This window comes from Narcine bancroftii, chromosome 2, assembly GCF_036971445.1.
Source record: "Narcine bancroftii isolate sNarBan1 chromosome 2, sNarBan1.hap1, whole genome shotgun sequence".
NCBI classification, from domain to species: Eukaryota; Metazoa; Chordata; class Chondrichthyes; order Torpediniformes; family Narcinidae; genus Narcine; species Narcine bancroftii.
Genome location: NC_091470.1, coordinates 48,161,119 through 48,175,842, shown reverse-complemented (window position 1 = coordinate 48,175,842; position 14,724 = coordinate 48,161,119). Strand labels below are relative to the sequence as shown.

General features: G+C 35.5%; 1 protein-coding gene across 2 annotated transcripts in view; it reads left to right on the top strand.

The window, feature by feature from the left end:
• Positions 1-14,724, top strand: part of map4k5 (mitogen-activated protein kinase kinase kinase kinase 5) — a 138,335-nt gene that overhangs the window by 66,639 nt on the left and 56,972 nt on the right. For both annotated transcript variants that reach the window (XM_069916612.1, XM_069916611.1), the window contains exons 3-8: positions 4,734-4,824; positions 6,675-6,739; positions 10,587-10,642; positions 12,719-12,766; positions 13,051-13,093; positions 13,767-13,839. In XM_069916612.1, coding sequence (XP_069772713.1) covers positions 4,734-4,824; positions 6,675-6,739; positions 10,587-10,642; positions 12,719-12,766; positions 13,051-13,093; positions 13,767-13,839 — 376 coding nt within the window. The remainder of the gene's footprint in view (positions 1-4,733; positions 4,825-6,674; positions 6,740-10,586; positions 10,643-12,718; positions 12,767-13,050; positions 13,094-13,766; positions 13,840-14,724) is intronic.

Here is a 14,724-nt window from a genome sequence, read left to right as displayed (position 1 = left end):
GACAAAAGACAAAGGAGGAAAAACCCAACGCCCAACCCCAACCCACCAATTTTCCCCTGCAACTGCTGCAACCATGCCTGCCTGTCCCGCATCGGACTTGTCAGCCACAAACGAGCCTGCAGCTGACGTGGACATTTACCCCCTCTATAAATCTTCATCCGCGAAGCCAAGCCAAAGACTTGATACTTAGTTACTTATCCCTGCAATATTACCCAGTAAGAATAATTCTGGGTTTTGTGGAAATTTAATTCCCATAATCTGCTCCAAGAAATTTCCTAGATTGAGCCAAAAAGGTCTCACTTTAGAACATAACCAGGTTGAATGTGGAAAAAAAAAGCTCCTACCTCTTCACATCTAAAATATCAGTCTGATAAGTCTAAATTTAATTTCTTTCATGAGAGATATAATTAGTTAACCGATTCTTTTGCATTTCAGTAGCATTTTTTTGAAATTCTTGCTGGGTAATATTACAGGGATAAGTAACTAAGTATCAAATAGAATTTGTTAAAATTGCATTGGCAGTGACTAGAAAATGTACAGCAGTTGCATGGAAGTCTGATTTACATCAGACACATCGTATTGAATTTATTAGTTATTTAAAACAACAAGTTGAAGTTTTTATTAATAATAATACTAATTCTGTTTCTAGTCATTTTGTTTTATGGGATGCAATGAAAGCTTTCTTACGAGGTCAAATTATTAGTTATGCTTCTAAAGTAAAGAGAGAGAGAATTAAAGAGATTGAAGATTTAGAGAAAAAGGTAACTGCTACTGAAAAAGAATTTCAAAAAAATGCTACTGAAATGCAAAAGAATCGGTTAACTAATTATATCTCTCATGAGAGATATAAAAATTATATTGTATGAATCTATATCTTGCATTTATTGTATTAGTCATACTATCCCAACATAGTTCAGACCAGGTTTCCTCATCTATTCTTACATTCAAGTCTGATTCCCATCTCTGCCTGAACATGAGCCCCTTGTTTGGGAGTTCCCATTTGAAGCAAGAGATACATTGCTGAAGTAAATTTCTTTGTATTTACCTTTTGAATCAGTCTTTCCATAGCTTTACAATTTGGTAAAAACATTATTGGGCCCAATTTATCCCTTAGATATGCTCTAATTTGAAGATTGTGTTAACAATTCCATACTTATTTTTTAATTGTACAAATGACATCGATTGCCCCTGCTCATAACAATCTTCAATATATCTGATTCCTTTACGAGACCAGATTTCTAAAATTTGACTGCCCATTGTACAAGGTGTAAGCCTATTATGAGTCAGGGGAGTTTTGGGAGATAAGCCCCCACCCCTTGTTTCAATATCACTATTTATTTTATACCAAATATTGGTTAAGTAATTCCACATCCCATTTGTATATAAAGTCCTCTGCCATTCTCTCTTCTATTTTATCCAATTCTATTTTAACTCTTTGCTCAAAAAAGCAAGTAAAAATTTAATTTGAGCTGCTTGATAATAATTTAAAATTAGGGAGGTTATAAACCTCTCAGTTCATATTTCCAAGTTAATTTTTCTCTAGAGGCCCTCGACATCTTAACTTTCTAAAGTAATTTTCTGACATATTTATTCGACTCTTGAAAGAACCTCTGAGATAATGGTATAGGTAGTGATTGAAAGAGATATTGACTCTTCCCACAAGTATTATGGGTAAGGCTGTCCATCTGTTTAAATCTTCTTCAATCCTTTTGAGTAAAGCTAAATAATTCAATTTGTATAAATTCTTTAAAGTTATTATCCATATGTATTCTTAAGTATTTTATCCCATTTGCTGGCCATTTAAATAGGGTATCTCTTTGACACTTGAGTAGAGTTTCCTCCTGTAAGAGGCATAATTTCATTCTTATCCCAATTTATTTTATAACCTGAAACTTACCCATAGTCTTCCAGTTTTGAGTATAATTTCTGTAACGAGTTTCTAGTTTTGTCAAATATATCAATACATGATCAGGAAATAAATTAATTTTATCTTCCTCCTGGTTAACCCTAAATCCTTTAATGTCCAGATCTTGACGGATTACTTCTGCAATAGGTTCTGCAGCTAAAATAAATAGATCTGGAGATGGCGCACATTCTTGTATACTAGATCTTGACAACTGAAAAGATGTAGAAGTTTGTCCATTAGTCACCACTTCAGCTTTTAAATCATTGTAATATACCTTGAGCTAATTGGTAAAAATTTGACCTAGTCCAAATTTTTCCAGCACTTTAAATATTTTTTTATTTTAAAAACCACTCCAGTCTATCAAATGCTTTTTCTGCATCTAATGCCACAGCGACACTCAGATCTGCCATTATCAGCAAATTGTCTCTTTTTCACAAAGCTTGTTTGGACCATATTTATCAATTTCAGCAAGAATTTTGCTAATATGTTTGCCAAGGCTTTGGTAATGATCTTATAATCTGAATTTAATAATGAAATAGGTCTATAAGATGATGGTTTCAACGGGTTCCTATCTTTTTTTGGTATCACAGTAATGATTGCCATTGAAAATATTTCCAGGAGAGTATGTATTTCAGATAACTGATCTAACACTTCCATAAAAAGAGGAATCAACAACTCTTTAAATTCTTTATAAAATTCAGGAGGGAAATCATCTCTCCCAGAGATGTGCTCTTTGCAATGAACTCCACTCTTCCATAACCTTTTTCCTGAGTAAAGGGAGCATTTAGTTATACCTGTTCTTCCATATTTAATCTTGGAAGCCTCATTTGTGATCAGAATTCTTCTATTTTATTAACATCTCCTTGAGATTCTAAATAATATAATTTAGATTAAAATTCTCTCAAAGCCTCATTAATGTCTTGAGGTTTATAATGAGTTGCATTCTTATCTGTTTTTATTGCATTAATTGTTCTTGACACCATTTCTGCTTTCAACTGCTGAGAAAGGCTCTTTCACCCAATTCATAATACTTTTGTTTAATTTTTATTATCCCTTTTCTATTCTATATGTTTGTAATGTATTATATTCAAGTTTTTTATTAATGTTGTCTATGCTTTTCTTTAGACTCCCCTCATTTGCAGATCTTCTAAGTTGTTTCTTTTTCTAGTTTTTCCCATCTTTCTTGTCTATTCCTTTTAATCAATTTGTCTTCATAAATATGCTCTCAAAACATCTCATAATAAACTTATCGGCAGTTGGTCTCACAAAATATCTGAATTTGTCTTCTAATAAAATCACAAATCTGACGCTCTCAACAATGACGAGTTTAAAACTCCATCTATAGACTGATTTTTTTTTTCTTTATATGGCATCCTAAACATCAGTATCAAAGGTGAGTGATTTGATAAAATTTCACTTTATTTTCAGCTTCTATAATCCTACCTTGTAATTGAGCTGATATTAAAAATATATCTATCCTGGAATAGAAATCATGTCTATTTGAATATAAAGTATAATCTCTTTCTCTTTGATGAATTTTTCTCTAGGCTTCCACTAAATTTGGCTTTCTCATCAATACTAAAGTGGCTTTCACTGCTTTTGTCCTCGTTGATCTATCTAAAACTGGATCTAGAATAAAATTCTAGCATTTGCTAAATTAAGAAATGTTTTTTTCAATAAATTTCTCATCAATATTTGTCGCATAAACATTCAGAAGGGTCCAGGATTCTGAGAATATTTGACAATGCACCATAGCATACTTATCTACAGGATCTATTACCACATTTTATATGCTAACTGGAAGATTCTTGTGCATCAAAATTGCCACTCTTCTTGCTTTTGAATTAAATAAGGAAACAAAGACCTGCCCTACTCAATCTCTTATTTTTGATGTTCTTTCTCAGTTAAATGAGTTTCCCGTTGGAAGGCTAAATCCACTCTGCTCTTGGCTACCTTGAGTTTAAAAGCAGAATTTTGAACCCATTCAAGAAAATGTTGGTGAACTACTGCTTCCAAATTAAGGATGTAAGGATTTGTGCATTTCCATGCAAAAGCTGTCATATTGTTATAAATTTGAAATATCTCGTTAATTTGATTTTTTTTTTAAATGATTAGGTTTAGCACATTTATGAGTCCTAGTCCTTGCTACATCCTATTATTCCAGAAAACTGCTTAAAATACATTTCAATTAATCTTCCAAGCTATTTTTGGTAAATTGGTTTGGTCAATCAAATGATTATTGTTCCTTTATGATTATTTTGCTCTTGTCTACTTTGCAGACTCAACTGGGATTTTCTGAGTTCATGCCACCCAATTAACCTACACCCTCAGTACGTTTTTTTTATTTTGAAAGGTTGGAGGAAACTGGAGCCCGCAGGGGAAACCAGACACAGGGAGAATGTACAAATACCTCATAGACAGCGCGGAATTCGAACCATGATCCTGATCACTGGTGCTGTAAGAGCGTTGCACTAACCGCTATGCCAACCTTACAGATTCTATATCGCTAATTTTCTGGGACAATCACATTTAATACCCTTTCTCTGTGACCACTAATCAAATGTAAACTTTTGCATATTGGTCTTCCTGAGCAAGGCATGAAGCAATTGATGGTTTCCCATTGGTTAGTAGTGAATGGAATCAAATGAAGTCAGTCACATCTATTTTGGCGATGGTTGCAAAAGAATGTTGTGATCAACTTTGTCAAAAGTTGAATTTGTCATGGATACTGTCACAGAAGATGTAATTTATGACCTTGAATGTAAGTATTAATGTGTTAATATAAGAATTCACAAAACAATGTAATACTTGTTTTTCCTTTTTATAGGAGATGACTTTTCCATTATACAGCAAGAAATCTTTATGGTAAAGGAGTGTACACATCCCAACATTGTGGCCTACTTTGGAAGCTACCTAAGGTAATTATATACAAACATTCTATCATTATAAATGTTTTGATTAATCAAGGAAAGTTATTGCAAGTTTATTTTCAGTGCTGTTGATTCTGGAATCCATCTTTTAGTGAAATTGCATTACATTCCTGGAGCAATACAAAATAATCATTTAAAAATATTTCACACATTATTTAAAAATAACAGTCAAGGAAATGGAAATATTTGATTATGCTTGCCTTCGTGCTATTTTACCAAAATATATTGTTCTGAAACATAAATTCCATCTCTCATTCCACAGAATCTGTTTGACCTGCAAAGTGTTTCCAACATGTTCTGTTTTTATTTCAAATTTCAAGAGTTGCCATTTTTTTATTTTTTAGAATTTGTGTTTGTTCATTATGTAGCTGCCCCTCTCAGATGGCGCATATTAAGCACATTTGATTCCTTAGAGTTCAGATGCACTTTTTTTTCTAAAACATTTGGTTATCTTTACATTCTTTAATTTGACATTAGACATTCCTTGTATTTAATAATGATTATTTTGCAAAGTTTTGGGGCTTTGTCATTACGAAGAAGAGTTTCTGGAATAAAAGCAAAAATTGACACATGTGAAAAATAAAATTAGAGAACCATCTTCCTGCAGGTTTTATCTCTCTAAATTGTCTTTATTGATTTTTTTAAAATCAGTATTTTGTAGCCAAGTTGAGATACTGGATTTATTTTTAGAACATAGAACATTATAAGACAGTACAGGCCCTTTAGTCCTCAATACTGTGCCAACCTATGTATTCCTACCAAAAAATACTAAACCCTTTCTAACTTGTAACCCTCTATTTTTCTTTCACCCATGTACCTGTCTAATAGTCTCTTAAATGCCCCTAATGTTTCAGCTTCCACTACTACCCCAGGCCAGGAATTCCAGGCACCCACTTTTTTTTTAAAAAAAACCTTGTCCTTGATATCTACTGTAAAGTTTTCTCCCTTCACTTTGTACAAATATCCTCTGGTGAAATTTAGTCTAACATCATCCTAATTTTCTGTTGAATCTGCACTTTGCCAAAACATTATAATGGCCATGAAGTGGGTCGGGAAATATTTTTAAAATGCAATATATAAATTAAAAAGTCTTTAAAATTTTGAATATCAGCAAGACCAAGAAGCTGATTGTGGAGTTCGGGAAGAAGAAGCCATGGAACCTGGCTTCATTGGTAGAACAGTGATGGAGAGGGTTAGTGCCATTTTAAGTTCCTGGATATCAACATATCAAAGGACATTGCAATTAAAGTACAACCTTCATATATATTTTGAAAGGTGGGAGAAAACCAGAGGAAACCCATGCAGACATTGTGAGAATTTACAAACTCCTTGCAGACAGCACCAGATTCGAACCAAGGTCACTGATGTTATAATAGTGTTGCGCTAACTGCTATGCTAAACGTTAATATCTTTTCTCTTTGTGGCATGTTAATTTTACTTGTGTTACTGTGTTTTACATAACTGGGGAGCTGTGATAAGTAAGACTTTAATTATATCTGTACATTGTACCTGGGAATATAACAATAAGTTCTCATCGTTCAACACTAGGATGTTTATAGAATTATTTAATTCTATCCATCAAAAGCTTTCAATTAAATGGTCTTTTTTTTCTCTATCAGATTTTTGTTGTGGATTTTAATCTATGGGTGGTCTTTAATCTTTCATACAGTACATACTGCCATTTAACATAATTAAAAACTGATTTTTTTTGTATTCTGTTTCAGATTTTTCCCTTTTGTCTTCAACTGACAACATTGTGCTCATAACGAAATTACCATTCTGTTCTTTATAACGAGTATGTTTAATATTTTCTAAAAGATGCTTTTAATTTATTTTAGCCGTGAGAAACTTTGGATCTGTATGGAATATTGTGGGGGTGGATCCCTTCAAGATATGTATCATGGTATGTTGATTAAACTTGCATAATTTTGCATAATTTTGTTTTACTCACCTGCAACCCTCAACGTCCGGTTTCCCTTCCACTAGCTGTTCTTTTCCCCCCCCCCCACAAAATGGCAGTTGCTATTTGCTATAATCTATTTTGACTCATAGCATCTAGTGAGTTGTTCTTTGTGCCCCTTTGTTGTATTTGCAGCCAGTATTAATGCCTTAAATTAATATATTACATGAATAAAAGAAAATCTTCTGTGAAAAATTTGGCAATGGAGCCTCTGTTGACCTCTTATTCCCTTATGAGAATAGAATTCAAAAGATTCTTCATTCTCTGAGTGAAAGTGTCTCTATTTGAACAGTTGACACTTTATTGTGAGACTGTATTGCTGGATCTAGATACACCAGTCAGGAGAAATATCAAGTTCATATTTACCCTTCTGTTAGTTTTTATCATTGTGAGTTAGTCTCTCATTTTTCAAAACTCGTGTATATTCCTAATGTCTCTAATTTCTGCTCTTGCAGCTAACCAAAAGTTCAAAAAGTGAACTTTTTTTGATTTTTTTTTTCAGTTTGAAATATATCTGATCTTTGTAAGAAGGCCAGGACTGTATAGATTTTGAGCAAGATGTTTTGATCTTGTACTTGAATCTTCTTGTAACAAAGGTCCTAATTGTGTGGTAAACTTCCATATTAACTTGTAATTTGTTTTTAAAGAAAGCTCTGTCTTTTCATATTGTATTTTACCAAAATGAATGGCTAATTTTTCTTCCAACTGCAATATATTTGTCCATTTGTCTCGCTTTCTATTCCTCTAGCCCAGTGGTTCTCAACATTTTTGTTTCTACTCACATACCACTTTAAGTATTCCCTCTGCCATAGGTGCTCTGTGATTAGAAAGGAATTGTTTAGGGTGGTATGTGGGTGGAAAGAAAAAGGTTGAAAACCACTGTTTTAGTCGTGTTTTGGACTGTTTTAAAACCACTGTTTTAGACCCTAAACCCAGCAACAATGGAAATTCACCAAGACAAGTCATTACTTAAACAAAAGTTACTTTTAATTTTCTTTAAACATAAAAACAGAATCAAACTTTAACTTGTTAGTATTAACTTAACCCCCTTTGCATTCTAAGCACACATGAATGTAATGAGTATAAGTTCAGAAAAGTTATTTGATTCACAGTCCAGTCTCACTTCTCACTCCTCCATGATCAGGCAATTCATGCACAGAATTTAACATCCATGAATTTTCACCAAGCTCTGGTGTTTAAATGGTTACAGCCCAGGAAAGTTCTTGTTGGTTTCAGACAGATATTTGTTGCTCGTTGGACACTGATTCCCTCCCATCAGCCACTTTAGTGTCTTGCCGAAGAAACTTGCCCCATCAGGATTTTCCAAATGATAACCTCTTGTTCTGCACGTCACCACAGAGTTCCTTTCATTTCCCTTACTTCAGGTGAAACATTCTAGCCAGCCATTTCCTCTTGTATGGACCACAAGGGTTTTGATCAAGGCTGCTCAGAACTCTCAACCCATCTTCAAAATGGGATTTCAACAAACTGCCAGATTGCCATGACTGCAGAAACCAGCCTCCTCTCCCCCCCCCCACCCCCCCCACCCCCGCATAGAGAAAGCCTGTTTGGTCTCCTCTCTGCTTGCAAAACCACATGATCTTCCTAAAATAAGAAACTATATCTAGACAGATTGTGGAATCAGACCCAAAATTCTGAGTCTGTTCATCTATTGCTTTCAAAACATTTACACTTGCTTTTGAATTTCTTTTGCAAACCAGTCTCCCTGTTTCATCGTCTTCAGCTCTCGGTTCCTTCATGACTTATTTTCAGCAAAACTCTTGCATTTTAAATGAGATCTGTTTTGTGAAGTGTTTGTGACCTAGGCTACTCCCACAATCTATCTCCTTCAAAAACATATCAATATTCAATATAAAATATGATATAATCCATCACATTCATACCTAATTGACTCATTAGATGCATGGTTTCACAAGTCCAAAGGAAATGAGCCAATGACAGTTTTTCTCAATCAAAATATTTCAGTAACAATTGGGTCTAGAGCTGTGATTTCAACCTTCCCTTCCCACTCACATACCCTTGAGCAATCCTTTACTAATCACAGAGCACAATGGCATAGGGATTACTTAAAGTGATATGTGAATGAAAGAAAAGGGTTGAGAACCACTGTTCTAGCCCTACATTCTCTGCACGATCTACACTGCCACCTGATTTTGTGTCATTGGTAATTCCCTGTAATTTATTTTGTCTCCCCAAATTCTGTTCTTAGCCAATCAATTTTTCCATGTACTTATCTGGTTTTGTTGTACTTACGTACCCAATTATCATCTCAAAATGTATTGAGGTTACTTTTGCCAAGACATTTCCATGCATTTTTCTACTTATAATGGGGAATCAACTAGAACTTACAAGATTCAATTGTAAATCCTCTTGTTGGAATTCTTAGGATAAGAATATAGGATTAGAAATAGACTTTTATCACTCTATTGTTTCTGACTTCTACACACACTGACTCAGTAGTCGATCCCTTCACAGTTACCTCCCTTTCTGCAGCAGGCCATGCCAACCCTCATGAGTAATGCCACCCACACCTCACTTTTACCTACCATCCTGTAACTTTTGAAGCGCATGCAGCCCGGACAGAACATGCATCCTGTCCTTGCATCAGTCAAGTCTCTGTAACGGCCACAACATTGTAATTCCATATACTGGTCCATTATTCTTCATAGTTTCTCACATTAAAGTACATACATTTCAACCCGTCTAAATGACTGCAGTTTTGATCTCTCCACTGCAGTCCCATCCTCCCAATTTCAATGCATTGTATCAACTTTTCCACTAATCGTTTTATCACATGACCTAACACTATAGAGCCCTTCCTCCTGACTAGCTCGTATTCTGGCCCTTGTTAAGCTGCATGCCCTTCACAATTCTGGTATTGGCAGGAGAGGACATTAACTATATCCCTGATTAGAGTCCCCTTTTACTCTTGTTTCTGTTTTGCTCCTCCGTGTTAGTGAACTTTCTGGGCCATGGTGCCATATTTTCACGTAGGTCTTTTTCAATAAGTCATGGATGCTGAGTATATCAAAATTTAAATTTAAATTCATTGTACAAGATGAGCATCCGAGTGACCCACCATTTTAGTTTTACATAAATCCTAAATGTGATTTTTTTTCTAATTTGCATGGGCATTTAAGAATTAAATACATCAGTGTAGCGGGCCAAGCGGGCACACAGCGCGGCAACGTGAACTGTTGCTGGCGCAGTTCTGCGGGCGTGCGGAACCATAATGCAAACATCTACCTACTCACCAGGACTACACGCGAAGGATACAGAGTGCCGAGGAACGGCACGTTGAGTCTCCTGCTGGAAAGCGCGGGACACTAGATTGAAACCTGCTGGTCACGTGGATTGGCAGCAAACTCGTAGTGACATCCCACCTTGTCTCATGGAGCCCGGGGCAGGCAGTATATAAAAGAAGCCTGTAAACCCTGAATAAATCAGTCTTCAGTTGACTAGTCTGGTGTGTGTTTTTGTATTATTTCAGTAGCTCTGCCGTAGTAGCCACGACATCAGTCAATGAGACTTACTAAGTCTTAAAATAGAAGCATGCTGGATAAAGACTGAAGGTCAGGCTGCATTTGTGGAAAGAGAAATTATGTCAAAGTTTCAGATTGGAGACTTTTTTCATAAGTGAAAAAGAGTTTAAAAAGGAAGCGAAAAGTACGGAAAGGACTGATGTCTTAGTAGAGGCCAATAGAGCTGCTCGTGGCTCCTAAAGATAACTATTAGATTGTTATCTAATGGATGTTTGGTTTTTTTTCAGTCACTGGACCGCTGTCAGAACTTCAGATAGCGTATGTATGCAGAGAAACCCTGCAGGTAGGATACTGATGTCCCTGAATACATTAGATATTAACCATTTCATGCTAATAGCTAAAAATGATGCACAGTAGCAATGTTAAACTAATATTCAAAGAAAATGCACATTATAAACTCAAAAAAGCCAAAGCTCGTATTAAGGACTATAAAATGTTAATTACAATACCTTTGCCACATGTTCCTTTGTAAAGATTGGTGATGTTATTGATAGTGAGGGGCATAGGGTACAAGGTGATATTGATTGATTAGTAAACTGGCAAGGACTATGGCAGATGGAATTTAATTTTGATAGTGCGATTAATAAAGGTTAGGAAATAGACAATAAATAGTAGAATCCTGGAGGAACATTGGTGTATAATTCCATGGTTCAATGGAGATGACAGCAGAAGTTGATGTCAAAAGTTGATGTCAAAAGTGCTTGTTTTCATTAGCAGGGCATAAAACACATAACCAGGAAGGTTATAGTAAAATTTTATAAAGCATTGATTCAGCCACAGCTAGAGTATAGTACAGCTCTAATCATCACATTATCTGAAGCATGTGATTGCATTGGAGTGATGTTGAGATATACCTGGATGTCATCTGAGATGGAGTGCTTCTCTTGTGAGGAAAAGTTGGATAGACTGGATCTCTTTTCCTTGGAGTTGATGAGGCTGATAGAGGCATATAGAGTTATGAGGGGCATAGGTAAGGTAGCTAGATGTAAACCTCTTCTTGGTAGAGATGTCTAAAGGTAGAGAAGGGAGGTGGAAGAAATTTAGAGGGAATATGAGAAAGATTTGTTTTATCAAATAGTTGGTTGTTATCTGGAATGTACTGCTGAAGAGGATGTCAAAATGGGTACATAGTATTTAAATATTGAGAAAGGCACTTGAATCACCAGCCCATTTTCCACTGGCATCACAGTTAATTGTCTGTGCAGTGTCCCAGGATAGGAAACCGTTTGTGCCGTTTCTTCTGGGCCATACAATTCATCCCTGGGGATCGGAGGGTTCTACCTTCAACTGGAAATGGATGACTTTCTGCTGTCCCTTTTCCACTAGTTTTATCAGTATTCTGCCGTCAGCCGATGCCGGGGATATGAGATAGGGTCGAGGTGGTTAATCCTTGGCGTAAAATGCCGTCATTTGATGCTGGCGTGCTGACAGTTTTTTTTTCCACTGGTCCCTGTCTCAGTTTAGTCATGGAAAACTGCCAAGTTACTTGTGAATGGTTATTGGTGGAGATGGAAGATAGTTGGCATATATGTGGTGGATCAAAGGACCTGTTTCTGAGCTCAATGTCTCCATAATTCTATCAATCTAGACATAGAACCTCATTTTAAAAATGTTTAAAGATTTTCAGGTCTTTAAGATGATTCTTTATTAAAGGTTGCTATAAGATTACATGATACTCAGTTACCACAGTGGAAGGTAACTGAATTTTAACGAGTAATTGATAGGATTTTATTCTGGAATTGGAGTGAGGATTGTTAAATACTGGGTGGAAAACCCATGAGTCTTTATTTTCAGCCCCATTCTTTATTGGATGCATGTTTTAGAAATAGAAATAAGTCACATTGGTCAAATGAGATGGAACAGATGGAAGTTGAGTGTATAACAGTAACCAGCAAAGAAATAAGCGAACATTTTGCATTGCTCAGTTAGTAAGCTAATTTATAAAGTACCATATTATAACCTTGTAGTGATGGAAAGAGTAGTATTGCCTATTTAAAATATTTCAACCCTTAAGGGTAGGGAGTCAAAGGACAATTTGGTCAAAATGATTCACTTCTGGGGAAGATTAAAGAAGTGAAGGAACTTTGGAGGGAATAAAAGGTATACTATAGTAAGCTGGTAGAATCACAAATTTTTGAGAAGATATACTGAGAAACAAGTAAAAATGTACTCAAAGGATAGTTAAGTCTGATGTCTATTTCTACTGGGACATTGAATCCAAAAACCATAGTTCTAAAAGAATTGTTATAAAGGACAGTGGACCACTTTTGGATAAACAGTGATAAGTGGGTGTCTTTGTCTATATTTATTATGAAAACCATTTTTATTTATAGTAAACAACACAAAACTTGCTTTCTAGGGTCTGAGTTATTTACACAGCAAAGGAAAAATGCACCGAGATATCAAGGTAAGGCTGAATTTGTTTTTTGTTTGGAAACTTCATATTATCGGCTTTTAAAATTTTTTTTACTGTCACATCAAACTCTGTATCAAGTTCAAATGAAAATAAATAAAAATTTTAAATAAGTACACAACTTGTGGGTGTATATTTTAAAAAATTGTCACTTTCTTGTGTAAAACAGAAGTATTACCAGAGACTGGAGGTTAGCTCGAAGGAAAACTCAAATTGAGAACTGAAGTTCTTTTCAAAGTAATCATGTACAACACCTAAATTGAACTGTTTTCTTTCAGGGAGCCAACATTTTACTGACAGATCATGGAGATGTAAAGCTAGGTGAGTATTATGGCACAGAACATTTATCAAATATATGATACCCGTTAAACTGAAGAGACAATGCTGATGCTACATATTTCAGAACTTGCCAAGTCTATTTTTGTGTATTTATAGTTGTCCTTTTGGGGCAGTTTTTTGAGTAATTTTTTTAAAAACACCTAATAAAATGTATTACATCAGAGTACAGGTTCTTACCCACAATGCACATTTTCAGTTGTTTGAAATAAGATTGTTCACATAAGTGTCTCAATAAGAAATGTACTTGTCAACATTTAACAGCAAATGATAAATCAGTTATTGCCGAAATATATGTCACATTTGAACAATGTTGCATTATATAAAAAACATTTTGGAAACAAACATAGCCAGTATTCTCGCAGAGCATTACTATTCTTTGAATCAAGATGTTGAGTTCTTATCCAAATTTTCACGTGGTAAACTTTGTGAATGCCATCTTTCTTTCTTTAAGATTCTGGCTTGCATTGGAGTTTGACTTTGACTGCATGTTGATGTTTGATTTCTTCCTATTTTTCTTCCACAATTGGCAAAAACTTTGGTCCTTCTAAAATGTCTTTTCTAAAGTTTGGGATTTCTTGCATAAACATGGCTCAATGAAGTTGATCTATATAGGAATGAATCACAGGAGACTAAATACTTTTATTTTGCATTTCAGCTGACTTTGGAGTTGCCGCCAAAATAACTGCAACTATTGCCAAGAGGAAGTCCTTCATTGGAACCCCATATTGGTAAATAAAATCACATGTGCCTACTGTTGTACATACTTCAAAAGCCAACGAAAGGAGCTGCCATTCATTCACTGATGCACATGGTAGAAGTAAAGATTTGAATAATATGTCATGCATTCAAATGAGGCAAAGTTGAGAGTAAAATTTATTGTCGTGAACATGTCACAAAATTTGTTGTTTTGTGGCAGCTTGAAAGGTGCAAATAAATTACTTTTAAAAATAAATAAATGACTGCAAAAAGAAGAGAAAGTGAGGTAGTGTCTGTGGGTCATTGTCCATTCAAAAATCTGATGTCTGAGGGGAAGAATCTGTTTTTGTACTACTTGGTGTTTGTTTTCAGGTTCCTGTGCCACCTCCTTGATGGTAACTGAGCGAAGACAGCATGGCCTGGGTGGTGAGGGTCCTTGATGATAGAGGCTGCTTTCTTAAGACGCCACCTCTTGTAAATGTCCTCAGTGGAGTGAAGACTGACGTCCGTGATGGCATTGGCTGAGTTCACAGCTGTCTTTTCCTGTCCTGTGCTTTTGACACTTCCATATACCAGACAGTGATGCAACCAGTCAGAAGGTTCTCCGCGTACACCTGTAGAAATTTGCAAGAGTCTTTGGTGTTCTACATCTCATGAGTATAGCCACTTGCGAGTCTTCATGATTGTATCAACATGGAGGCTGCAGCACAAATCTTCATAGATGTTGACACCAGGAATTTGAAGTTCTTAACCCTTTCCACTGTTGACCCATAGATGAGGACTGGTTTATGTTCTCCTGATATCCCCCACCGAAGTCCACAATCATTTCCTTAATTTTTGCTAACTTTGAGTGCAAGGTTGTTGTGACTATGGCCTATCTCACTCCTATCCATTTCCTCATTGCCATCTGTGATTCT